The sequence below is a fragment of the Balaenoptera acutorostrata genome, chromosome 13, assembly GCF_949987535.1.
Source record: "Balaenoptera acutorostrata chromosome 13, mBalAcu1.1, whole genome shotgun sequence".
NCBI lineage: Eukaryota > Metazoa > Chordata > Mammalia > Artiodactyla > Balaenopteridae > Balaenoptera > Balaenoptera acutorostrata.
The window spans coordinates 84,030,052-84,056,691 of NC_080076.1; the positions used below are offsets into that span (position 1 = coordinate 84,030,052).

Genomic DNA, 26,640 nt, shown 5'->3' on the forward strand with positions numbered 1-26,640 from the left:
CCTCCCGCATGCCCCATCTTCCCCGTCTGTGCTCCCAACACACTTCTGTTTTTCTTTCTTAAAAACATGCAAGGGACTTCCCTGGTGGCGCAGTGGTTAAGAATCCGCCTGCCAAGTCAGGGGACACGGGTTCGAGCCCTGGTCTGGGAAGATCCCACATGCCATGCAGCAACGAAGCCCATGTGCCACAACTACCGAGCCTGCGCTCTAGAGCCCGTGAGCCACAACTACTGAGCCCACGTGCCACAACTACTGAAGCCCACGCGCCTAGAGCCTGTGCTCCGCAACAAGAGAAGCCACCACAATGAAAAGCCCGAGCACCACAATGAAGAGTAGTCCCTGCTCGCCACAACTAGAGAAAGCCCATGCCCAGCAACAAAGACCCAGTGCAGCCAAAAAATAAATTAATTAATTAAAAAAGAGAAAAAAAAAACATGCAAAATGCTGGGGACTTCCCTGGTGGTGCAGTAGTTAAAACTCCATGCTCCCAATGCAGGGGGGCCCAAGTTCAATCCCTGGTCAGGGAACTAAATCCCACATGCATGCTGCAACTAAGAGTTCACGTGCCACAACTAAGGAACCAGCGAGCTGCAACTAAGGAGCTTGCCTGCCTGCCACAACTAAGACCCGGAGCAACCAAATAAATACATAAATAAATAAAAATAAATATATAAAAAAAAACATACAAAATGCCTTCCCATCTCAGCACCTTTGCCTATGTTGTTCCCACTGCCCAGAGATTCTTATCTCAGTATTAAGATCTCAGTTCAGAAGTCACCTCCTCAGTGGGAATTCCCTGGTGGTCCAGTGGTTAGGACTCCGTGCTTTCACTGCTGAGGGCACAGGTTCAACCCCTGGTCGGGGAACGAAGATCTCATAAGCTGCGTGGCGCAGCCAAAAAAAAAAAAAAAAAAAAAAAAACCTCCGCAAGACTCACTGTTAAACTTCAGTGATTAAGAGAGTGTGGTGTGGGCTTCCCTGGTGGCGCAGTGGTTGAGAATCTGCCTGCCAATGCAGGGGACACGGGTTCGAGCCCTGGTCTGGGAAGATCCCACATGCCGCAGAGCAGCTAGGCCCGTGAGCCACAGCTACTGAGCCTGCGCGTCTGGAGCCTGTGCTCCGCAACAAGAGAAGCCGTGATAGTGAGAGGCCCGCGCATCGTGATGAAGAGTGGCCCCCACTTGCCGCAACTGGAGAAAGCCCTCGCACAGAAACGAAGACCCAGCACAGCCGTATATAAATAAATAAATAAAAATAAATAATTAAAAAAAAAAAAAAGAGAGTGTGGTGTTAACATAAGAACAGACACATAGGCCAGTGGAACAGAAGGAGGGTCCAGAAGCACAGATATACACTAGATTTAGGATCAAAGTAGCATTGCATGCAATCCAATAGGAAAGAAAGAGTCACATCAGCATGTATTACCAGAAGTGGAAGAATTGTGACCCCCACCTCACACCACACACAAAAACTAATTCAGGATGGATCTTGTGAAGGCCCATCAATATGATTCAGCCCAAACAATAAAGCTTCTAGAAGAAAAGACAAGGGACATCCCTGGTGGTGCAGTGGTTAAGAAACTGCCTGCTGGGACTTCCCTGGTGGTCCAGTGGTGAAGAATCCGCCTTCCAATGCAGAGGATGCAGGTTCGATCCCTGGTTGGGGAACTAAGATCCCACATGCCGCGGGGCAACTAAGCCCAAGTGCCACAACTACTGAGCCCACGCGCCCTGGAGCCCTCAGGCCACAACTAGAGAGAAGCTCGTGTGCCATAACAAAAGATCCCACGTGCCTCAACGAAGATCCCGCATGCTGCAACTAAGACCTGATGCAGCCAAAAACAGAAACGAAGAAAAGAATCTGCCTGCCAATGCAGGGGACACAGGTTCAAGCCCTGGTCTGGGAAGATCCCACATGCCACAGAGCAACTAAGCCCGTGTGCCACAACTACTGAGCCCACGTGCCACAACTAATGAAGCCCGCGCACCTAGAGCCCGTGCTCCGCAACAAGAGAAGCCACCGCAATGAGAAGCCCGCGCACTGCAACAAAGAGTAGTCCCCACTCGCCGCAACTAGAGAAAGCCTGCGTGCAGCAACGAAGACCCCAACGCAGGCAAAAAAAAAAAAAAAGAAAAGACAAGAAAGATCTTCATGACCCTGGGTAGGCAAAGATTCTTTAAATGGGACACAAAAAGCACTAACCATACAGGAAAGCAACCGATAAACTGGACTTCGTTAAAGTTAATAACTTAGGTTCATGGGACTTCCCTGGTGGCGCAGTGGTTAAGACTCTGCGCTCCCAATGCAGGGGGCCCGGGTTCGATCCCTGGTCAGGGAACTAGATCCCACATGCATGCCACAACTGAGAATTCGCATGCCGCAACTAAGGAGCCCACGAGCCGCAACTAAGGAGCCCGTGAGCCACAACTAAGACCGGGAGCAACCAAATAAATAAACTAGTAAATAAAATGAATATTTTAAAAAAAGAACTTAGGCTCATGAAAAGATTCCATTAAAGGAGTAAAAAAGACAACCACAGAGCAGGAGGTCATATGTACGATACAAAGAAAGTGCATTCAAGTGTGCTGAAGTACATTCAGGTATAAAAACTTTTATAAATCAATGAGGAAAGGACAGACAACTCAATAAAAATGGCAAACACTTGAAAAAAGAGTCAATCCCAATGGCCAATAAACACATGAAAAGGTACTTAACCTCATGAGTCATAAGGGAAATGCAAATTAAAGCCAAGATTTGAGATACCAGTATACATCCACTAGAAGGGCTGGAAAGAAAAAAAGACTCATACACTGCTGATGGGGATGCAAAATTGTGCTGCCACTTTGGAAAAAGTTTAGAAGTTTCATATAAAATTAAACTTGCACTTCCCATATGACCTAGCACTTCTAGGAATCTACCAGAGGGAAATGGACGCGTGTGTCAATACGAAGACCTAAGAGCAAATTTCATTATAGCATGATTTGTACAAGTCCCAAAGTGGAAACAACCCAAATATCCATCAACTGGTGAATGGATAAATAAACTGTGGTACATCCATACAACAGACTGGATTTACTCAGCGATAAAAAGAAACAAACTCTGATGCACCCAAGAGCATGGACAAATCTCTAGAACATGCTGGGTGAAAGAAGCCAGACACAAAAACCAATACACTATACGATTCCATTTATATGAAGTTCGAAACAGAGAAATGCAATCCGTGGGGGTGGGAGTCGATGTGTATGGGGGGGAGGGGTGCTGACATGGAAGAGGCATGAGGGAGCCCCTGGGCCACTGGGCCACCGGGTGTACTAACACAGGGACACTCGTGGAGCTTCAAACACACTTCACACGCCTCAGCATGTGCATGTGACTCCACAATGAAGTTTAAAAGGAAAGGTACTTCACATAAGGGGATTCCTTGACAACACCCCATCCCAACCCCCAAGTTAGGGCCCCTCAGTTATCTTCCCAGAGGCCCCATTGCTTTCCTTCAGAGCACAAAATACAATTGATAATTTCATGTTCATTTGTAGGTTTAGTCCTTCAATAGCCCCACCAAGATGCCAGCTTCCCCAGCACCTAGTGTGTGCCTGGTACAGTGTAGGTGCTCAACAAGTATCTTTTGAATGAATGAATAATCATTTGGTCTCCTCCACCCAGACCGTGACCCCTCAGGTCTGGGATCTGCTTTGCTCACTCTCTAGACCAAGGCCCTAGGACATAACAGAACCACAAAGAGAAGAGAAAGGAAGACCACATGGTCCCATCAACTTGACACATCTGGCCAAAGATGGAGTCCGGCAGGTGTGTAGACCACAGTGACCTTCAGCCTCAACTGCACCGCCGGAATTAAGTGGGATGCGAAGGAAAAAGACAAAAAGATTTAAACCTGAGAGAAAATAAGACATCCACAAAGCATGGGAGGCTCCAAGGAATTCCACGACGGTTTTGAACTCCCTAGGAGAAATCCTCCTGTTTGTCAGGGTCAGCTGGGTCAGGGGTTTCAAGGACCTTGGACCAGGCTGCCACTAGCCCACATGATGCCCATGTATGGTGTCCCTGGACATTCTACAAAATCCCTGACCAGTGCTCCTCAAAACTGTCAAAGCCATCAGAAACAAGAAACGCCTGAGAAACTGTCACAGCCAAGAGGTGCCTAGGGAAACATGACAGCTAAATCTAACATAGTGTCCTGAAGCAGAAGAGGGACATTAGGGGAAAACTAGTGGAATCCAAAGGAACCTCGGAGTTCAGTTAACAGTAATGTACCAATGTTTGTTCCTTAATTATAAGACGGATGTACATGGTACTGTAACATGTTAACATGAGGCAAAGCTGGGTGCAGTGTATAAGGGAACTCTGTACTATCTGTAAACGGAAAATGATTCTCAGAGGAAAAAGTTCACTTTTAAGAAGGCGCGCTTTCCGCCGGGCACTTTGTAGCCGCCTGCTGGAAAAGTGTCACCACCCGTACCCACGTAACCACGTGCGAGGGGTCTTACCTTGGGCGGGTCGAAGAGCTCCAGCAGGCGGTCCGCGCCGTCGGGGCCAGCGCGCCGCAGCGCCAGCCGCCCCCTTTGCCAGCGCGCCCCGCTGTCCATGGAGGCCTCGTCAGCCAGGCTGTACCGCAGCGTCGCCTCCTTGAGGGCCTCGGGTGGCGGCTCCCGGGCCAGGCTCCAGGGCAGGAGCTTCCTGGCCAGGCCGGGCCTGGCCGGGGCCTCACCTGCCTCCCCTGCGGCCGCGCTGGGGGCCGCGGGCAGCTCCCCGGCCGAGCGGTGGCGGAAGATGTGGCGGAGACTGTGGCGCAGGTGCTGGAGGGAGCAGGCGGCGGCCGGCCGCGGCGGGGCCAGCTCCTCCGAGCTGCGGGCCTTGGGCAGGCCGGGGGCGGGGGCTGCGGGGCCCAGCTCGGCTGGGGACGCCTCGGCCTTGGCCGGGGGCCCGCGGCCAGTCTCACGGTAGTCGCGCGCGGGGGCGGCAGCCCGGGTGCCCGACAGCCCAGGCGCCCGGCCCTCGCGCACCTCGCGGCAGAAGTAGCGCTGGAAGAGGTCGGTGAACTGCAGCGACACAAGCTCGGCGCGCAGCGGCGCGTGGTGCGGGTGCTCGCGGGCGAAAAGCCAGTACTGCCGGGCCAGCTCCCGGGCTGCGGCCACCGCGTGCAGCTCGCAGAACTCGCTCCAGCCCCGCGGGGATGGGGCCGTCGCCGCCGAGGAGGCCGAGGATGCGGAGGAGGCCGAGGAGGACTGCAAGGTGGGCCCGTTCATGGCGGAGACCAAGGTAGAGCGGCCGGGCTGAAAGACACAGTGGGGAGTGAGTGACAGAGGAGGGAGCGGACGGGTGAGCAGACACCCACTTAAAGCCACCGCCAGACACGCTAGTCACCAGGCACGTCAAAAAGTGAAAATTACTGTTAATACCCAGTGCTGGTGAAGATGCAGCAAAACGGGCACTCCCTTCAGTGTTGCCGGTACTGTTAGAGGTACAGCCTTTTGGGAGGGCAATTTGGCAGGATCATTTTCAGACCTAGTAATTCCACTTATAAGTATTCAAGGAGAAATAGTTGCCCCCATGCGCAGAGAGGCATGTACAAGACAATCCTCTGCTAGGCGTTTCCTGCCCCAACATTTATAACAGGAAAAAATAAATACAACCTAAAGCCCTATCAGTCAGAGACTGGTGAAATAAACCGTGGTACATCTGCAGGCTGGAATATGCTTCAGCAGTGGAAAAGGAGGACGAAGATCTATGCTACCACCTTGGGGAATCTCCAGGGCACAGCGTTAAGGGAAAAAAGCAAACCACAGAGCAATACAAACCGTGCGATCCCATTTACATGAACACACAAAGCAAAACTACCAATTCTTATGTATACATAAATGTATTTAAGTGGTGGGCAGGAAAGATGTGGCTGGAGCAACACCATCCAGAAACAGTGGTGACCTGTGGGGAGGAACCAGAATCGGGGGTGCAAGGGGGGAAGTAACCAAGGAAAACTGTTACTACTTGTCTCTAGAAAATATGGCTAAGAATATGGCGCCTGGAGCCTGGACTCAAATTCCAGCATGAACCACTTACTAGTTGTGTCACCTTGGGTGTGTGATTTCTTTCTGCCTTGCTTTCCCCATCTGTAAAATGGGGACCATGATTACCTCATAGGAGTGTTATGAGGATTCATTGAGTTAATAAATGTAAAGGGCTTAGAACCTAGGAAAAGCCTAATAAGGCTTGTAATGAATGTTACAATAAGAGTGTATTATTAGTGTCAATGAAAATAAATATAGGGGCTTTCCTGGTGGTGCAGTGGTTAAGAATCTGCCTGCCAATGCAGGGGACACGGGTTCAAGCCCTGGTCCAGGAAGATCCCACATGCCGCAGAGCAACTAAGCCCCTGCGCCACAACTACTGAGCCTGCGCTCTAGAGCCCGCGAGCCACAACTACTGAGCCCGTGTGCCACAACTACCGGAGCCCACGTGCCTACAGCCCCTGCTCCGCAACAGGAGAAGCCACCACAATGAGAAGCCCGCGCACCACAATGAAGAGCAGCACCCACTCACTGCAATTAGAGAAAGCCCGTGCGCAGCAACAAAACCCAACGCAGCCAAAAATAAATAAATAAAATAAACTTATTTTTTAAATAAATAAATATAAAACAACGAATAAAAAGGGATAAATTAACAAGACTCACAAGGAGTGCAAAGGTACTTCCTGTTCTGATGGGGGAACATCAGGACAGGCAGACCCTTGCCTGCTCATCCCAACTGGGGCTCCCACACAATCAAAACGCAGAAGCCCCCTACCCTCTGCTGTCCACGGTGCTGAACCCTGGACCTCTCTAGTTACCACCAGTACCGTCCGTCCTTCCAACGAAGCCTGGCTGGGCCCGGGCCCCTGCTGGGGACCACACAGTCATGGCTGCTCATTCACACACACACACACACCCACCCAGATATTACTCAGGGCCTACTGTGTGTCAGCCACTGTGCTAGGCCCTGGAGATGCATCAGTGAACCAGAAAGAAATTCCTGCTCTCCTGCTGCTACATTACACACACACACCCACACACACAAGTATTGGCTGTGTGCCTCTGACTGGACCTCTCTGAACCCCTGTTTCTTCATCTGTCAAATGGAGAGCAGCACAGTATCTACCTCCTAAGATGGCTGCAAGGAGTCCTTGAAAGGGGACTCAAGGTGAAGATCTGAACCTAGAAACTGGGGTTCTTTCTGCCACACCCCACTCCACATCTCCAGGCCGTGGTGGTGACCCTGCAGCCGATCACAGCAAGACAGCCCAGACGGCACAGAGTGGGTGCCACTGTACCAGCTGGGAGGGTGCTGTGCACACACTTGACGTTTTTGCATATCACAGGGTCCTTGGCACCTATATACCGCACGTACTTTGTACACAGTGGGCAGAAGGGAAGGGAGAGGGGCCACATGTGCCCTTGGCCACCACGCTCTGCCAAGAAATCCACCCCTGTTGGTGAAGAGGAGGGTTTTACCTGCATGTGTGGGCGACCTGTCCTTGGTTAACCCCTCGGCCACCCCACGCCTTGACACAGGTGAGGCCAGCACTGTCCTCACAGGTTGGGGAAACCGGATTCCAGACCCAAGCTCCTGTCCCACCCACGAGACCCCGTGTGATGTGCCCTCACACCAGCTGCCTCTGGACAACTGCGTCAGGTGTCCCTTTGCCCTGCCTGCTCCCAGTCTGCTTCCAATCTCACTCAAGAGAAGCCTTCCCTGAGCTCCCTGGCGACTGAGTCCGGAACCTGTCTTTCAGCACACTGGTCACGTGCTCTCATTCAATGCCAATGATTGTTTAATTAGTGACTATCTCCCCACCAGACACTGAGCTCCACTCGCCAGGAGCCACTCCCAGCTCCATCCCCAGTTCCTAGCATGCAGCAGGAGCCCAACAAATGCCTGCTGAATGAATGAATGTAGGAATGCAAGAGGTCGGCTGGATTTGCAACCTCTGGCTCCTCTGGCAGATGTGTGGTGGCCAGCACCCACCAGTGACCACCTCTCGCTGGGCCAACCCACCTCCTGGGCACCCAGGCCTATCCCTTTGCCTGGAACACCTGACCCTGTCTACCCATGTACATCAGAGTCCTGAAGCCCAGCTGCAGGACCAAACCCTGGTAAGAGCCTTCTCATGTGCCTGCTCCCAGCTCCCTCACCGCCCAGGCAGTGGCTGGCAGCCCTCCTCACCAGGCCCCCTATTCCAATTCTCCATAAGAGTGGTGTGTACTCAGCACATGCTATACCTCAGGCGTTCTTCTAACTGCTTTTGCAAAACATCAACTCTCCCAAGCTTCACAACAGTACTAGGAGGTAGGGCCAGTAATTGCTCTCATTTTACAGGTGGAGAAACTGAAGCACAGAGGTCCCACACCTAGCAATTAATGGAAACCCCAAACACAAGGCCCCCCCAAAACACCTGATCAATGCCCAAATGCACACCACAAGGAAGACTCACTGCCCAGTCAATGTTTATTCAGAGGAGGGGATATAAAGGTCTCATTCAGCTCCTGCTGGAGTCAGGAGGCCTCAGCTCCTCTGTCCAGGTCATAAACGCACCAGGTGGTTGGAAAATAGCCACAGGGCGAAAATTTTAGAACAACAATAAATGACACTATTTCACGCTTTCTATGTGCCCTGTTCTGTGCTAAACACTTTGCATTTATTCACTTGTTTATTCCCCACCAGAGTGGGCATTCCTAGCATTATGCCCATTTTATGGATGAGAAAGCCAAGGTGTGGGAGGAATGGCTTGCCCAGGGTCACGGGGCCCTCGAGGGGCAGAGCTGTGATTAGAACCCGCTCGCTCTGCTGGAAGCGCCAGCTATACATGAGCAATACTGCTCACTGCCCATCTCCCTCAGCCCGGGGTGTCTGCCCCCAGCAGGCCGAGGGCCATCGCACTCCTGCGCACTCTGCAGGGCCTGGTCAGAGCCGGTGCTCCAGAAATAACAGTTGCATGAATTAATGAACTCCTAGGGTTGAGGCAGGCTGCTATTTGACAGTCGTACTCCTGGAATCATGCTCCTGACCTTTGTGGACTGACAGAAAAGGCTGAGGGGCTCCGAGAAACCCACCACCACAGATGACCTCTCTACAGTGGAGCTACCAACCAAATCTGGGTTCACATCCTAATTCTGCCACTTCCTCGCTGTGTGATAGAGAAGAGAGGGCTTCCCTCTCAGAGCCTCAGTGTCCCCATCTGTAAAGTGGGCTAATGTTCTTGGCATTCACTAGGAGCATTCTAAGAACTGATGTCTGAGGGGTGCTTGGCACAGGGCTCAAGAAACAAGTGGCTGTTGCTATTTTATTACTATTATTGTTAGAAGAGAGGAGCGCCTGCTACAGAGAATGTCAGGCCTGCCTGCTGCAAGAAGCCACAGGCAGAGCCTGGCTTCATGGGCTGGGCCAGGCAGGGAGGGTCACGGGAGCCCGAACACAAGGCCTTTCAGGGGTGAAGCACTGCTCAGGCAGCTCCGGGCAGGAGCTCGAGGCAGGAAGTCACCAGCCAGAGCACTCAGCTGTGGCCTGTGCCGGGGAGGGGGCCATGCCTGGGAGGTTTCCTGGCCGGGGCAGGCAGCCAGGCCACAGGAAGGTGGTCCCCTCCTTGGGCCTCGGCCCAGGTGGAAGCATTTATTGAGTGTTTACTATGCGCCAGACACAGAGGAAGAGCAATTGATCAGATCACGCCAATCCTGGGAACAGGGCCTAAAAGCTCTTGGTAGGAAGCAACTACTAATCACCTGGGGGTTCCCAGGAGCCCCCAGGCTTCAGCTAGTGGGTACAGGGAGTAGAGGGATCTTTGGGGCATTTCTATCCCCTCCGACACCCCACAGGAGCATCTGGGAGCCTGGGCGGCCAAAGGGGTGAACAGCCTTCCACAGAGAGGGACCTGCAAATCCAGGGGGTCCCTCCCATCTCCTCATCCTGGGCTTTTGGGGCAGGGAGATCTGCTGGGTAAGGGAGTCGGAGTCCAGGATTTCCCAAAATCCCACAGCAGGGTGAGGGACAAGGATGATGTGACGTGGAGCAGGGAGATCAGACTGCATCCCAGCAACCCCCCGCCAAGTCCCCACAGCAAACACATGGAGATGGAGGCAGCTACCTCTGTGCCCATCCTGGGGCTCACGTCAGGGCAGGGGTGGGTCTGCCTTTCAGGACCCCAAGTTCAGACAATTGTGTCCACAGAGTCCCTGCTCAGGGCAACCTGGTAAGGGCTTTGAAGCCTTAGCCAGTACCTGGTGTCCCCTGTTCAAGCATATACATCCTACACCAAGCCGGGGAGAATTCAGGCTCTGAACAGCTGGGAATCCTGGCTCTGAATTGTGGGGCTCACTCTAACCCAGGACCCCAGAGATCGAGGCTCATCAGCCTCTCTTCTATCCAATCACCCTGGGTAATAATGTAATCTTGGGAAGCTAATATTTCCTGTTTAATTATCAGGCCCAGGTGCAGAGAAGGCCTTTACCCACCTGTGGGAATTTCACCTGCCAAGGCTTGGGGAGAATATTTTAAATTGTGATAAGTGAAGTTAAAATGAGCCAGTCCAGAGCCTCAATCCTCCCCCAGGTCCACAGCTCACAGATGTTTGGGCAGGAAGTCTTATACCTTCAGAGGGAGACACCTCCTCCAGGGAGCCCTCTAAGTTCACTCCAGGCTGCTGCAAGTATTTCTGCCTTTCCTACCCACAGCACCAACTTCTCCAGGAGCCGAGACCACCCCCCCTCCCCATCCAAGGAGGCCCAGAGAGTTGAGGGGATTCCAACACACACTGCCTGGCAGGAGGCCCACTGCCCTTTCACACCACTCGAGCTGGCCAGACTGTGTAGAAGCCTACAGGCAGTACAGAGCAAAGGTTCTGGGGCCCTGGGGAGGCTGAGAAGTGGGTTCTGCTCTAGCCCATCGGGCAGCCAGGGGGCCCTGATGCACTCTCGCCGGGGTCACCTAGTGCCTGAGGACATTTATCACACCAGCACAGTCTGCCAGAACAGGAAATGTCCTCTGGCTTCCTCTGCCCCCACCCTCAGCCTGACACCCTGGCCAACAGCCTTTGGGAGGTGGGGAAAGCCAGGGCCACCGAAGAATAGGCAGAACTCTCTAAGCCACCCCCATCCCAGCATGTGACTTCTTCCTTTAACTGCCCCTGGGTTGAGGGGAGAGAGGGGAAGCCTCTCAGTCAGCTCTGCACACCCCACGCCCCCAGACGGTGTTGCTTCCTCAGGGTATCAGGACGGGTGCCCTCAAGCCCTCCTGCTCCTGCGATGCTCTCCCCACACTCATCACCCTCTCGGGGCCTCTCCTCCCGCGAGATGACACCAGAGTGCCAGCTCTCAAAGGACAGATCCCATGCCGAAGGCCCTCTTTTGTGTCCACTCCCCTAATTGCATTTCCAGTTCCCCAGCCCCTCAAGGCCAAGGCCTCCCCCTCAGGCACCCTTGTGAGTCAGCTCCCGGGTGAGCAGGGCACAGACTTCCTCCCTCCCAGGCCTCCCTGGGGATCCATGGGGCAGTGGCAGGCTGCCCTTGGCCAGCCGGGATGGGGGCCCACATCCGGACAGGCCCCCAGGGGCTCCAGGCCTGGTTCATGAGGAAGCCTGCAGCCCGGCCCCCCTAGCCGACCCCTGACAGGGTGGCGTGGGAGGAAAAATCTTCCAGCCATCTGCGCAGCTGCCGGGTTTCCGGGCGGGGCGGGGCCGGGGGACGCCAGGAGGACTTGCTCTCCTGGGGAAGTGCCCCTTGCCCCTGCTGGGAGGAAGGATGCTGGGCTGAGCAGCCCAGTGGTGGCCAATGGGACCCCGGAGCCCCAGCTGAAGAATGCTGGTCGTCCAGGCTTTGAGGCCCAAGTAAGTGGGTGTCCAGCTGTGGTTTGGACCTGCCCAGTCCCCGAGGGACCTCAGGCCCCGGAAGCCAGGGAGCTGAGGCACAGGGCTCCTGGGTCCAATTAGGACTGACTCAGCGAGTGACCCCAGCTGAGTCACTTCCCCTGGGCAGCCTGCCCGCCTCAGTTTCCTCAGGGAGGGCGGGTAGCTGGGAACAGGGTCTGGCTGGGAACAAGCAACTTGTATTACACCTCTGGACTCTCCAAGGCAGGCTTCTCTGTCTGCCAGATGGAAGCAGCTTCCTGCTCCGCCCAATGATGCTGAACACCCAGAGCCCCTAGGGCCCATTTTCCCAGGAAACCTGGCAATTAAGTGCCAGCCCCCCTCTTGGGCATTAACAGCGTAGCTCTTATTGAGCGCTGACTGCATGCCAGGCACTCTGCATGCCTCTTCTCAAAACAACCCTATTAGTACTCTCATTCATAGATGAGGAGACCCATAGCTCAGAGAGGTTAAGGGACAAGGCCAAGGTCACACGGCCATAGCAATTATACCCAACACAGTTTGAGTCGCTACTCTGTGCCAGACTCATACACTTCACATATGCACTCACATGCAGGCTCATATACCGGGGAGAAGCTGGGACTCTTGGCCCCCGCTGGGCAGGTGCGCCCCAGAGAATTCAGGTAACTTGCCCAAGGCCTCACAGCTAGAAGCTGGCAAAGCTCAGATTTGGCTCCAAAACCCATGCTGCTACTGGGAGAAGTGAGAACTGAACAGAAGAGACCTCTCATTTTAATAATAACAACAACAACCATATCTATTATTAATTGAGTGCCAAGGCCAGCACTGAATGCTTTATGTGCCCTGTCTCCCCCACTCGGCGTGGGCAGCACTGAAACTAGCAGCTGGGAGGTCCCTCCAAGTGTCTCCAGCCTTGCCCCCCCCTCTGCCCTCGGGGAGACTCCATCCAGGAGGTGGCACAGCCAGACCCAGATATCCAAGGGTCCCCACAGGCTGAACTGCTGCAGGGCTACCCAGTACCTGCTGGGCCCAGGCTACCGCCATATCTGGAGTGGTTCTACAGGATCTAATTTGTATTAGAGAGTTCTGTTTATTGGAGAAGGATCAAGCCCAGGGTTCAGAAGAATGGGGGGGTGGGGGGTGGGTGGATCTGGAAGGAAAACGAGCAGAGCTAACATCCACAACAAACAAGATAATAACAATCTCATCCTTATTACTATTCTTCCTGCTGACCAAGCCACGCTAAATAAACACTTTGTGAATTCACTCATTCGTGGTTCCAATGACCCTAAAGAAGTAGGTACTATTATCACACCCATTTGACAGATGAAGAAACGGAGGCTGGGGTGGTTAAGCAAGGCCATATAGCCAGGAAGCACCATCACCTCATCCTGCCTGGGTCTCCAGAATTCTTCTCCCAAACACTCAGGAAACCCCAGAGCTGCACGTGCAGGTGGTGCTCAAGGGATGCTGATGAACAAACATTCCACAGCCAGTAACAATAACACTAATGGTGGTAATGATGAAAACCACCACCACCACCACCACCACCACCTGGAACTGAACCCTTTCTATGCCAGGCTTATTACATACCCTACCACAAACCTATTATTACCCCATTTCACATAGGGGAAACTGAGGTTCACAAGCATCACTTGCCCATGCCCTCAGCTGGAAAAAAGGCAGTGAGGGAATGGAACCTAAGCTTCCAGGACTCTCCTCTGCCGCTGCTGAGCCCCTGAAGGTCCTCAGACGCCAGAAGCTGATACTTTAGTCCAGCCCCTTCCCAGCTGGCTGCCTCTGTGGCCCACGGGGACTCGCACAAGTTCTAGGAATGTTCACCCTTTGGCTCAGAAGGATTTTTCCCTCCCAGAGGGGGGTTGTGGGAAAAGGCTCAGTAAAAGTGTATTAAAAACCCTTCCAACTTCCCAAAACAGGCCCTGGCCTCTCATCTGCTGACCCCAGCCTGACAAGGCGGCCTCAGCCGGCTCTCCCCCCATTAGAGCTGGGTCTCTGGCCCCCGCAGGCCCCGGAGAGCCTCCAGGGCTGTTTCCGCTCTGGCAGCCAGGTCAGCAATGGGAAATCCAGATACAACTCGCACCCACAACCCCGGAGATCCATACACCCACAGCCCTGACAGGGGCCTCAGGGTTGGACTGTAAATGGGGATGGGCCGGCTGCCCCAGCTGAGCCTGGCCGCTGGTGGGTGTCAGAGGAGGCTCATCTCCCAGGCCAGGGGGTGCGGGTCAGATCTCTGCCCCTCCTGCCCCCAAAGCTGGACCTTGGCCCTTCAGACTTGGCCTTGCCAGGCCCTCTGTTCCGAAGCCCCCCGCCTGTAGCCCAATTTCACTTCCTCCCACTCAGTCCGGCCTGGCCATTCCCCTCCCTGGAGGCCCCCAGCTGCAGGCAGTGACCTCCTCACCTACATCATTGTGGCCCGGGAATGGGGAAGAGAAACAGGAGAATGAGGAAACTCAGGAAAAAAAGTGGAATGGCAGACAGGCCCCCCCCCAGTTCCTCAAATGCAGTCCCCATTGCCCCGAAAGCCCCCAGGAACAGAATGAGGGAAGGGAGGGGATTTCTGCACCAGGCATTAAGGGCCTCTGAAATACCTTCCCAGCCCTGCTGACCTATTAGGCCAATGACCTGTGTCCCATTTTTTTGGTGGGAGGATTCCCCTGGAGCCCCAGGTCCAGGGTGGGAGGGTACCAGCCCAAAGAGACCTGAGCTGTGAGAGCCCTAACCCTTTTGAACCCCCAGATTCTATAGCATGGGGGTGCCTGGGCCACCCCACCTCCCTGATGCAGGGAATGGGGAGAGGGGCTTCTGGAATGGGGGGGAGGACAACCCTCTTAGCCACACGGCCTGGCCTGGGAGAGTGGGGAGGGGCCTGCGCCCCACTCCAAGAGGACTCTTCCATTCTCATGGGCTCAGTTTCACTACTTTCACTTTCAAGGTACCAAGCCGGGCCGCCCGGGCCGCCCCCCCCCCCACCACGCGCAAGTTGACTGGTTGGGCTACGTTAAGAGGCGGACTGGGAGTATTAGCCATACCCTCTCTCAGCGCCTCCCCCACTGCCTCAGCTACCCCCATTACATCCCCAACACGTGTGTGGCTGGGGGTGTCGGCTGGCAGGGTGTCGCAGGAGCTGGGGAGCGGTCACCCCTGAACACCTCCATCTGAGTTAGCTTCAGGACAATATTTTAGGCTGTTGTGGGAGTGCGCAGATACTGGGCAGAACTGGACACGGGGCCTCCTCTTCCCCCATTAAAGCCCTCCCAGCCCCGGAGGAGGGGAGCGCTGGGAAAGGCGGGCTTACCTGAAAGAGAGGGGGTCCGGGCCCGGCCGGCCCATGGCGTCGCGCGCCCCCGGCCCCCCGAAATCCCGAGGGAGCGGGAGGGCCCCCGCCCCGGGCGCGTTCTCTCCCGCGCGCCGGCTCCTGGCTCGCGGCTCGCTCGAGCGGGGCTCAGGCAGGAAACCCGGGCTCGGAAAATGGCCAGCGCCTCATCATTTCCGCCGCCAGCGCTTGACAGTTGCGGGAGGATGCGCCTCCGGGCCGCCACCGGGAAAACTTTGCTGAGGCCGCCGTCTCCACCGCGGGCCGCGACAGTCCGGGCGGGCGGCCGGGCGGAGGCGGTGGCCCGAGCCCATGCCGCCCCGCGCCGTTATGTAAAGAGGAACCGGCTGTGCGAGCGGAGCCCGGCGGGGGAGGGCGGCCACGGCAGGGGCGGGGCCAGGGTGGGGCGGGGCCTGGTGGGGCGAGCCAGACTTGGCAGGGGGCGGGGAGAAAACAGGCCCAGGGGCGGGGCCAGATCTCGCCCCGCCCATCAGTCCTGCTCCTCTGCGACTAACCAGGTCCTGGGGTCTCAAAAGCCAGCCCGGGGAGAGGCGGGGCCTTGTAAAGCCACGCCCACAGATCACCCACCCGATTTCGTATCGCACAACCTAAAGAAGGGAATGAACGGCAGGAGGGGCGGGGCAAGCTTGGCCCCACCCACCTAGCGCCAGGGGCCACCGGGTGCCTCCACACTGCGGGGGCGGGGCCAGATGAAGGAAAGGCGGGGTCTGAGGGCGGGGCCGGGCCGAGGCGCCTGGCCTCGAGGGGGCGCGTCCGTGCCGACTCCCTCCTGCAGGGCCTTATCTGCGCGCGCCGGGCCGGTCAGTGCAATAGCGACCGCAGCTTTCATCATCACCCGGGGAAAGATCCCAACCCCGCCCGGCCCCGACTATCCGCGACTGTACTGAGCAGACCCCCATAGCGCCACCCTCAGCTCTGCTCTTGTCGCAGCCCATGCCCCTATAGACTGGCCTCTATGGGCCCATCCGTCCCCCAACTCCAAGAGTGCATCTTTCTCCAGGAAGCCCTCCCAGATCGCTTGCTCCCATAGCCTCTGGGCCTCCCTCTCTGCTCTCCCCGGGGCTACTTTCATTTTATCTATGAGCCTTATGTGGGGTGAGGTTCACAGGGGGGTCCCCACTAGCCTGAGGGGGAGCATACACCCAGCCAGCCCTTCCCCCAACACATGGGAGGGAGGGGAGAGAGGAATGTCTGCTCCTCTCTCCCTCCCACAACAGGAAACAAGTCGCTCACGCCCCCAGCTTTCAGGAGCCACATCACCCCTTTCCAGACAGCACACTCGTCCATTCGCCTGCCTCCCCCTCTTACTAACCTTGGGCAAATGACTTGACTTCTCCGTACCTCATCTATGAAATGGAAATAAGAGTACCCATTTCACAGGGTCGTTGTGAGAATTCAGTGAGTTAATGCATTAAAGCACTCAGCAAGGGGCTCTGCCCAAGGGAAAACACTGCTGCATGAGTGTTTGTTAAACAATCAGGCCTGAGTCCTGCCGTTGGAGCTACAGGAAGGGGTTCCCCCAGAAGGTGGGGATTTCCAGATTTCACCCAGATGGCGGAAGGGGGCCTGTCGGCTGTAGGATCCTTATAGTTCAATAACCTTGAAGTAACTGGCCACAAACATGTGCTTTCCACAAATATGTATGTCAGGCATTGTTCTAGGTGTTGGCGACACAGCACTGAACAAGACAGACAAATATCCCTGCCCTCATGGGCATCCCTTGTCCTCAGCTGACATTCTTTGAGGGGACACAGAGCTTAAATAAATAGGTAAATGGGATAATGTACTATGAAGATGACAAAACAGTTACAGGATGGAGAGCGCTTCCCAGGCTATCTTAGACTGGAGGCTTGGAGGACCTCCTGAGGAGCTAATATTTGGGATAAGACCACCTCTCCCCTCCACCCCACGATAAGAAGGATCCAGGAGTGATAAGGAACAGCAAGTGCAAAGATCCTGAGATGGGAATAAGCTTGGTGCATTCAAGGAAAGTCAAGAAAGCATTGGTGATGCCTAGACTGATAGATGGGAAGAGATGAAGGCAGGCCCATCACATGGAGACTTGAAGGTCCTGCTGGCAGGTTTGGGAATTATTTTGGGAGCAATAGGGAGCCATGGAGGGTTTTGCACAGAAGGACCTGTTGAGCTTTGCATTCGAGCTGCAGTGTCTGAGTTGGCAACCCATTAGGAGGTGCCCCAGTGATGTTCACACAGCAGCTGAGGATGGGGGGCAAAGGGAGTAAGTTATCGGGGAAGCCTAACCTGATCACCCCATATTATTATCTCTTTCTTATACTTGGGGAGACTGAGGCCCAGAGAGAGCAATTACTTGACTGCAGTCACACAGCTGCCAGGTGGCACCAACAGAGCAGCCAGGTACACAGCAGTTGTCAAATGGTTGCTGAAATCTGCCAGCCACAAGCACTTTCCCTCTCACAGCAGCTCTGCTGACTTAAATGGAGACTTGTGGCTCTTCCCCTTTTTAATCACAGTGCAAGCCTTCTCTCGCGCCAGATTTCTCTGCGCCCCAAAGTGGTTTCCTTTCTCATTTAATTTCTTCTCACCACGCGTCCCCTCCAGAGTCCAGTTTCTTGTTTCAATGCTCACCGCGATCGAGACTTCTCACTCTGTTTTTGTTTCTCCTTAGAAAGGCAAAGGGTTTACAGCGAATACCCCTCCACCGCCTTGCCCTAGATTTGAGAACATCACGGCTCCTAGCAGCGATTTCATCTTCTCCGCGCGTAGGCTGCCCGGCCTTGGCTCCTCCCACTTCACAGGTCATTGGGGCCCAAAGGGAGAAAGAGGTTTATTCGAATTCCCCGGAAACAAGCAAAGCGGTCCTGGGGGAGCAGACCGCCCTTCCTTCCGACCGTGAAAAACGCTGAGTTGGAGCGCACCTACTGCCTGCCAAGTTCCAGGGGTCAGAGACTCTCAGGACTAATAACAGTAACAAAACAGTAGTCAATAACTATTAGTAAATGCTTATTCGGACTATTAGTAGTGATATTAACAGCTGATATTAATAACAAAACAAAAGTTAGCCAGTACAGGGTTAATAATAAAAGGATCGATAGGGACATCCCTGGTGGCGCAGTGGTTAAGAATCCGCCTGCCAATGCAGGGGACACCAGTTTGATCTCTGGTCTGGGAAGATCCCAAATGCTGCGGAGCAACTAAGCCCGTGTGCCACAACTACTGAGCCTGTGCTCTAGAGCCTGCGAGCTGCAACTAGTGAGCTCGCGAGCCACAACTACTGAGCCTGTGTGCCACAACTACTGAAGCCTGCATGCTCTAGGGCCCGTGTGCCACAACTACTGAAGCCCACGCGCCTACAGCCTGTGCTCTGCAACAAGAGAAGCCACCACAATGAGAAGCCCTTGCACTGCAACAGAGAGTGGCGCCCGCCGGCCACAACTAGAGAAAGCCTGCGCCCAGCAACGAAGACCCAAAGCAGCCAAAAAAATAAAATTAAAATTTAAAAATAAATAAATAAATAAAAGGATCGATAACAATAAATATAATAATGTAACAATAATTATTAGATCTAATTAATAATACTGTTAACTATTACAGGATTAATAGCAAATATAAAATAACAATAGGATATTAGTAGTAATAATAAATATAATAATAACAGTTAGGTCTAAGGTTAATAGTACTAATAGTAGCTTATAATAATAATGGTGATAGGATTAATAATAATAAATATGAAATAACAATAGAATAGTAATAAGATTAATAATCAATGTAACATCATATTAACAGTTCTAACACTAACAATAATAGCACTTAATAGTATATTACATATTAATAATAAATATAAAAATAACAGGGACTTCCCTGGTGGCACAGTGGTTAAGAATCCCCCTGCCAATGCAGGGAACATGGGTTCAAGCCCTGGCCCGGGAAGATCCCACATACCGCGGAGCAACTAAGCCCATGCGCCACAACTACTGAGCTTGTGCTCTAGAGCCCGCGAGTCACAACCACTGAGCCCAAGTGCCACAACTACTGAAGCCCGTGCGCCTAGAGCCTGTGTTCCACAACAAGAGAAGCCACCGCAATGAGAAGCCTGCGTGCCACAATGAAGAGTAGACCCCGCTCACCGCAACTAGAGAAAGCCCACGCACAGCAACAAAGACCCAACACAGCCAAAAACAAAAAAACAAACAAACAAAAAAACCAATAGGCTAGAATAGGATTAATAGATATAATTACAATAGCTAATGATCTAGGATTAATTATAATGTGATTAACAGTTTTTGAGGCTTGCTTCATGCCATGTATTGCTCTCTACCAGTGCTGACAGATGGAACTTTCTGTGATGATGGAAATGTTCTATCTGTGCTGTGCAACATGGTCATCACATGAGGCTACCGAGCACCTGAAACGTGGCTAGTGTCACTGAGGAACTGAATTCATAACCTTATTTAATGTTAATGAATTAAAATTTAAATAGCCACACGTGGTTAGTGGCTGCTGTACTAGCTCTGAATGTTTTACATATGTTAACTCATTTAAATCTCACATCAGCCCTGGGATAGGTACTATTATTATTATTATCCCTATTTTATGATGAAGAGACTGGGGCACTGAAAAATTAAATCATTAGCCCTGATAAGAGTCTCTCCCCACTTCAAGGGCAGGAAGCCATCGTCTAAGGGGGCCCATAATTAAGAATGAAGGCTCTAGGGGTCACTCAGACAGGTTTAGAATTGAGTGTTCAGCATCTTCTTAGCTGTGTAATCACTTAGACTCTCTAAGCCTCAGTTTCCTCATCTGTAAAATGGGAAAAATTACAATTACCTCATTGGGTTGTGGGGGAGAATTTGATGCATTAAGAGCTTGGGAGGTTGGGTGGCACTTCCGCAGAGCATGTGCTCAATAAAGAGTGTTGATTATAATCTATAATTGGATGTGAGTCATACATCCCTCAAGGGTTGTGAAGAGTGGTGGCCACACATGAGGACACTGAAGCTTGAGAGTCAAGACTGTTGCCCAGCCAATGAGTGGAGGCCTTGGTGTCCGCATCTGTAAAATGTGCTTCTGCAGACTGTTCCCTCCCTACTGAGAACAAGGTCTGGGCTGCAGGTGGGGAGGGGGCCTGAGTGGCTGGTCTGCTCCCTAGCTGGGTAATGACTGGTATAATTGCCTGAAAGTTTATATCCCCCCAAATCCATGTTGAAATCCTAACCACCAAGGTGATAGTATTAGGAGGTGGAGCCTTTAGAGGTGATTTGATCATGAGAGCAGAGATGTCAGGAATGGGATCAGTGCCCTTGTAAAGAGACCCCCTAGAGAGCCCTCTCTGCTTCTGCCATATGAGGTTACAGCTAGAGGACACCACTTTTGAATCAGAAACCTGGCTCTCACCAGTCACTGAATCTGTCAAAACCTTGATCTTGGGCTTCCCAGACTCCAGAACTGTGAGAAATAAATGTCTGTAGTTTATAAGCCACCCAATTTATGGTATTTTGTTACAGCAGCCCGAACAGACCAGGACAGAACATCGGTACCAAGAAGCGGGGGTTCTGCTGTAAGAAATACCTAAAAACATGCCAGCAGCTTTGGAACGGGGTGATTGGCAGACACTGAAAGAGTTTGGAGGTGCGTGCTAGAAAAAGCCTACACTGCCATGAACCCACCATTAAGGGTGATTCTGGTGAGGGCCCAGAAAGAAAAGAGGTATGCTGCAGAGGCCTGTCCAAGACAATGGAAGAATGACCCCACAGGCCTTTCGGAGCTCATCAGGGCTGCCCTCTCATCACAGGCCCGGAGCGCAAGGGCCTGGGTGGGAGGAGGATTTCGGAGGAGGGGCCTTCGCTGCAGGGCTCCTCTCTCCACACAAGGTGGGGGGACCGGGCACTGCTCCCGCAGGCCCCGAGCAGTGCAGCACGCACTGCAACTAGCCAAGCTGTGGGGGGCATGGCTGCCTCCAGCCGGACGTCGGAGGGCCGTCAGCCGGGTGGAGCTACCTGTGCGATGTTCCAGCCCAGGAGAGCCCAGCAAAGCCATGGGAGCAGCATAGAATCTTGGGGCCCAACTCCTGCCCAGCAAAGTTCCGGGGGCAAGAACACCACCCCGTGTGTCCAGAAGGCAGGCCAAAGAGGATTATTCTGGAGCCTTAAGGTTTTGGACTTGCTGGGGACCTTTCTTCTTTCCTATTTCTCCCTTTTGGAATGGGAGTGCCTGTCCTATGCCTGTCCCGCCACTGTCTTTTGAAAACACATAACATGTTTGACTTCACAGCTGGGAAGGAATCTGCCTCAGAATGAATCATACCTTGAGTCTCACTCATAACTGATTTAGGTGAGACTTTGGGCTATAGACTTTTGGGTTGATGTTGGAAGGAGTTAAGCCTTTGGGAGCTCTTGGGATGGAATGAATGCATTTTGCATGCGGGAAGGACGTGCATTTGGGGAAACCGGGGGCAGAATGCAATGGACTGAATGTTCATGTCCCTCCAAAATGGACTAAGACAGCTGGTGCTGGAGCTTTCCAGGCCTGGGTTTTTATCCCAGCACTACTGTGTTACCTCTAGCAAGAGACTTCCATTTTCTGAGCCTTGGTGTCCCCAGTCTGTAAAATGGGCATCAAAGTAGTGGGTAAAGGAAAGTGAAATTGTGTAGGACATTTAGTCCTTAGTGGGCACTCAGTGAATGCTCTGTATCTGATTATTGTCGAGGGATAACTGGATCACACTGGGCTCCTCACCGTTCCTCAAATATACCTTCATGTTCCCACTTCAGAGCCTTTGCACTGGCTATTTCCTCTGCCCAGAATGTCCTTCCACCAGATGTTTCCATCCCTCACTTCATTCACTCCCTGGAGGTCCCTGACCACCAAACCTGGAACAGACCCCTCCCCACTGCTGTCACACTCTATCTCTAGCTCTGCTTCTTTTTCTTCCAGCACCTCATGAGGACACTCAAACAGCTTTGTTGGGCGGCCCACGTGGTGAGGAACTGAGGCCTCCTGCCAACAGCCAGGAAAAAACAGAGACGCCCTGGCAACAGGCACCTTCTTGGAAGTGGATCCTCCAACCCCAGTCAAGCCGTCACATGAAGGGAGCTCAAGCCCATGTTTTGACTACAACCTCATGAAAGATCCTGAGCCAGAAACACCCAGCTAAACTGCTCCTAAATTCCTGAAATCACATGAAATAATAAATGTTTACCATCTCAAGCCACTAAGTTGGGGAGTAATTTGTTACATAGCAATAGTAAACTAATACAGAGCTCAAGACAGCTCTAGGGGTGTCCAACCACCACGTTCCCCACCCATCAAGGTCCAGCTGAGGCTGGAAGGTTCAGGAAAGGGCATCCTTGGCCAGAAAAGAATTATGAAACTGGGCCCTTCCTCTTTCCTCCTCGGCTGTCAGAACTCTCAGGGCTAGATTCCTGGGCTGGGGTCTAATCTGCTGAGCCCAGGTGCCTGATGCCATCTACACCCCCTGCTTCCTTGCCAAAGATTTAGTTCCCTTTTCTGTCCTCCCAGTGCTTTCCAGTCTAAAATTGCCCAAAGTCCCTGCCTAAAAAAGGAGTCCAGTTTTTATAATCTGGACTCCTTCTCCAAAAGTGTGTGTCCAGCTGAGACCACCACCGGCAATATTATATCTCTCCAACCCCTCCCCACTGTGAATGGTTTGCTATGAATTTCCCTACTTTTCAGATGATGAATCTGAGGCATAAGACAGTGAAAAAAGCCACACAACTGGCAAGTGATTGAAGCAGCTGGTCAAGACTCAGGTCTATCTGATTGCAGAACCGCAGCTCTTAACTACCTACTATACCCAAGTAATAATAACGGTGATAGTAAAAACAGAATTAACTATTATGAGAGCAGTATGTGCCAGGCATCATTTTGAGGGCTTTCTATGGGTTTAATGATCCCAGCAAACTGTATGGAGAGAATGTTGTTTCCCTCCATCTGACAGAGGAGGAAACTGAGGACGAGAGAGGCGAAGTATCCTAGCCGGTAAGTGGCCCAGCACTGATTTACACTCCGGCTCCAGAATTCAGACCTTGACCAAAATCATCAGCGCCGGCCCCGCACCCCACGCCCACCCCAAGGACCCCCAGCCCAGGGAGCCGCGAGCCGCCCCCTCTTCCGCCCGGGGAATCTGGTTTCTGAGGGGAAGTGACTCAGTGGCCTGGGGCACCGCAGATAATTATTCACTTCCAGTCCCGGTAATTAAAGGTCCTAATGGCTCTGCAGAGGACGTACAACCTAGTTACTCCAGCGATCCCCACCCCTGCCCGGGGATCAGCGTGGGGCGCACGAACTTCCCGGGCACGAGTTTGGCCGGAATCCCAGGCGGCGACCTCACGGGCTGCAGCGAGTTTGCTCGAGGCTCCGGCGCCCCCTGGTGGCCCTGGGTGGTGGAGGGCTGGGGAGCTGCTTCCTGGGCAGCCTTAGGCCCCCCAGTCGAGCTGGTCGCCCACCAGGAACCCCTACGAAGAGTAGCCCCCGCTCGCCGCAACTAGAGAAAGCCCACGCAGCAACGAAGACCCAACGCAGCTAAATAAATAAATAAATAAATAAATAAATAAATAAATAAATAAATTCATAAAAGTAGCATCAAAATGTTAACTAAAGTTATAGACCTCAAAGAATTGAAAACACGTACTCAAACAGATACTCGTACATGAACGTTCATAGCAGCACGGTTCACATAGGCAAAAGGTGGAAACAACCCACATGTCCATCAATGGATGAAGGGACAAACAAAATGTGATCTACCCTCAGCCATAAAAAGGAATGAAGTACTGACACATGCTACAGTGTGGATGACCCCTGAAACATTATGCTGAGTGAAAGAAGCCAGACACGAAAGATCATATTGTGATTCCATTTGGATATTATTCCATTTACGTGAAATATCCAGAATAGGTAAATCCATAGAGACAGAAAGCAGATTGGTGGTTGCCAGGGCCTGGGAGAGGGGAAGACATGGAGAGTGACCGCTGATGGGCACTAACGGGCATGGGGTTTCCTTTTCGGGTGACGAGAATGTTTCGGAAGTAGACGGAGGTGGTGGTTACACGACACTGTGAATGGACTACGTGCCACTGAGTTGTACTTTAAGGTGGTTAATTTTATGCTATGTGAATTTCATCACAATTTTTAAAAAAGTAAAGAAAAAGTGTTAGCTAAAGGAGTGAGGATCTGGAGGGAGTTTGGGGATGTGCCCCTCCTATTTCTCCTGTTCCCCACACACCCCCATCCCCCCAGGCTGGTTTTGACCCCAAAATGGGCTGCTGGAGGCTGGGAAGTTGCTCTCTTACCCCTGTCCTGGCAGAAGCTGCGGATGGTCCCACTCCCACAGAGGATGTACGGGAGTGTGGGCCACTGCTCACCTGCAATCAGCCAGGCTGGCTCCCTGATCCCAGTGAACGTGCCGTGGCCACGTGACCACTCGCCAGCATCCGGTAACTGAGCCTGGCCTCAGGGCGAGCCAAAGGAGCCACAGGAAGCTTGTCCAGCAGGGGCGCTAGAATCAGAAGTGGCCGCAGGGCAAGCGGGTCCTCTCTGGAGAGTAAGACCTTGAGATACACCGAGAGGAGCAGAAAATGGCTAGAGGGTAGGGAGAAGACGGAGCCACAGGGTAGGAGGAACCTTGAGGGCAGAGGCTGCTGGCTAAGGAGGCTGCCGTGTCCTCTGCTATGAGGGCTGTCAGGACCATTAACTACCCAGATTGAAAGGGATTCTCTTCAGAGCCTCAGGCTGCCCGTCACTTCCCTTCAGCCACTGGGGAATCAAATCACCTCAGGCTATTCCCAGGCCAAGAGCTGGACTCTGGGGCCAGCTGCCTGGGTGCACCTCTGGGCTCTGCCATGTATGCTGGCTGTGTGACCTCGGGCAAGTTACTTCGCCTCTCTGAGGCAGTGGGAGCCACTGGGCCAAGGAGAGGAGGAGATGAGAGGAGAAGAGTAGGGAGGGAAGTGTTTGGCAATACTTTTTAGAAGCAGAAGCAGGGAGCTGAGGGCAGAGGGGTGTGCAGAGAGCAGCTGAGCCCCACACTTCCATTGTCCCCAAGCTGGGCTCCCTTCATTGCTGAGATGGTTTCCTACAATTGGTAGCCATCAGCATGGCTGCCTGACTTACCCTTGTCATGGTGGCATCAGGTAGCACCTGATTTTCCATGAAATCTCGGTCCAAGATGTTCCCTGGGGCTGATCTTCCTCTCTCACCCCCAATGATTGGTTCAAGGATGGGCAGGTCAACCCACAGACCCAGTGAGAATCAGTTTCAGGCTTGGGCAGAACAGTCTGATAAGAAAATGACTCATTCCATTCTCTTGGAGCTGGGAGGACATGAGCTCAGAGCTTCCAGGGGCCATGTTGCCCGAGAATGAATCCTCTCAGAGCAAAGCAAAACCCAGAGACTGGGAGAAACTGAGTCCTGACGATAATGGCTTTGCACCTAGATCCAGCCATACTGGAAAGCAATTACTCTTAGACTTCTCAGCCATGTGTCAGTTAATTCTCTCTTTGGCTGAAATCTGTTTGTGTGCAGCTTTTAGCCACTTGGCAACTAAGAGAGTCATTCCAAGCACCTATGGGTCCTTCCAGTAACCATATCACCCACAGGTCCCTCATGGGCCACTCATGCCTGAAATAGGAGACTAGGATATGGTCCTGGGGTTGACTGGAGCACCAGAACATTTCCTATATGCCCTATTTCCCACAATGCCCTATATTTTGATTCCCTTACCCCAAATGACACATTTCCCAGGTAAGGACCTAGTTGTTTTAAAATTTTCTATTACTCAAAGATGTTTGAACTGCCAACCAAAACTTGTGAGCAGGAGAAGGGGATAACACCTAACAATTATTGAGCACTTACTACATGCTGGTGCTGTTCTGTGAGCTTTATATTATTACTCAGTGGGGCAGCAAGGTGTAGACTCAAATTCCGGACTGCCTGGATTCAAGTCCACTAGCTCATTGTGTGAGTTCAGGCAAGCTATTTCATCTTGCTTTTAAAATTTGTAAAATGGGGATGGTAAAATTGTTCCTATTTCTAAGCATTTTCATGAGAAGCAAAACACACAGCAAGTGCTTAGTAAACATTAGCTATTATACTTGAAATCCCTTGTAACACCTTATGAGATGGGACACTGTTACTTCTTGTGGTTTAGAGATGAGGAAACCAAATCACAGAGAGGTGAAGTGACTTGCCGAAGATCACACAGCTTGAAAATGGCAGAGTGGGGACTGGAAGCCACTTAAAACATTAAATCCATTAATTTCCAGCTCAAAGCATGGTCACAGGTTGCTTTATGAGTCTGGGGCTTCATAGGACAATGCAAGATCTCCCCCTGCCCTTCTGTAGTCCCGGATGTGGCTCAGGGACCATACCCATCAGCCTCCCCTCCCTTCAGCCCCACCTGACCAGAAAACATACATAAATA

At 52.7% G+C, this 26,640-nt stretch overlaps 1 protein-coding gene across 4 annotated transcripts in view; it reads right to left on the reverse strand.

Moving 5' to 3' along the window:
- Positions 1-15,575, reverse strand: part of SH2B3 (SH2B adaptor protein 3) — a 40,049-nt gene extending 24,474 nt beyond the window's left edge. For all 4 annotated transcript variants that reach the window (XM_057527121.1, XM_057527123.1, XM_057527122.1 and 1 more), the window contains exons 1-2: positions 15,186-15,575; positions 4,506-5,291 (exon numbers count right to left, since the gene is read on the reverse strand). In XM_057527121.1, the coding sequence (XP_057383104.1) occupies positions 4,506-5,264 (759 nt within the window). In that variant the 5' untranslated portion in view covers positions 5,265-5,291; positions 15,186-15,575. The remainder of the gene's footprint in view (positions 1-4,505; positions 5,292-15,185) is intronic.
- Positions 15,576-26,640: the final 11,065 nt, after the last annotated feature.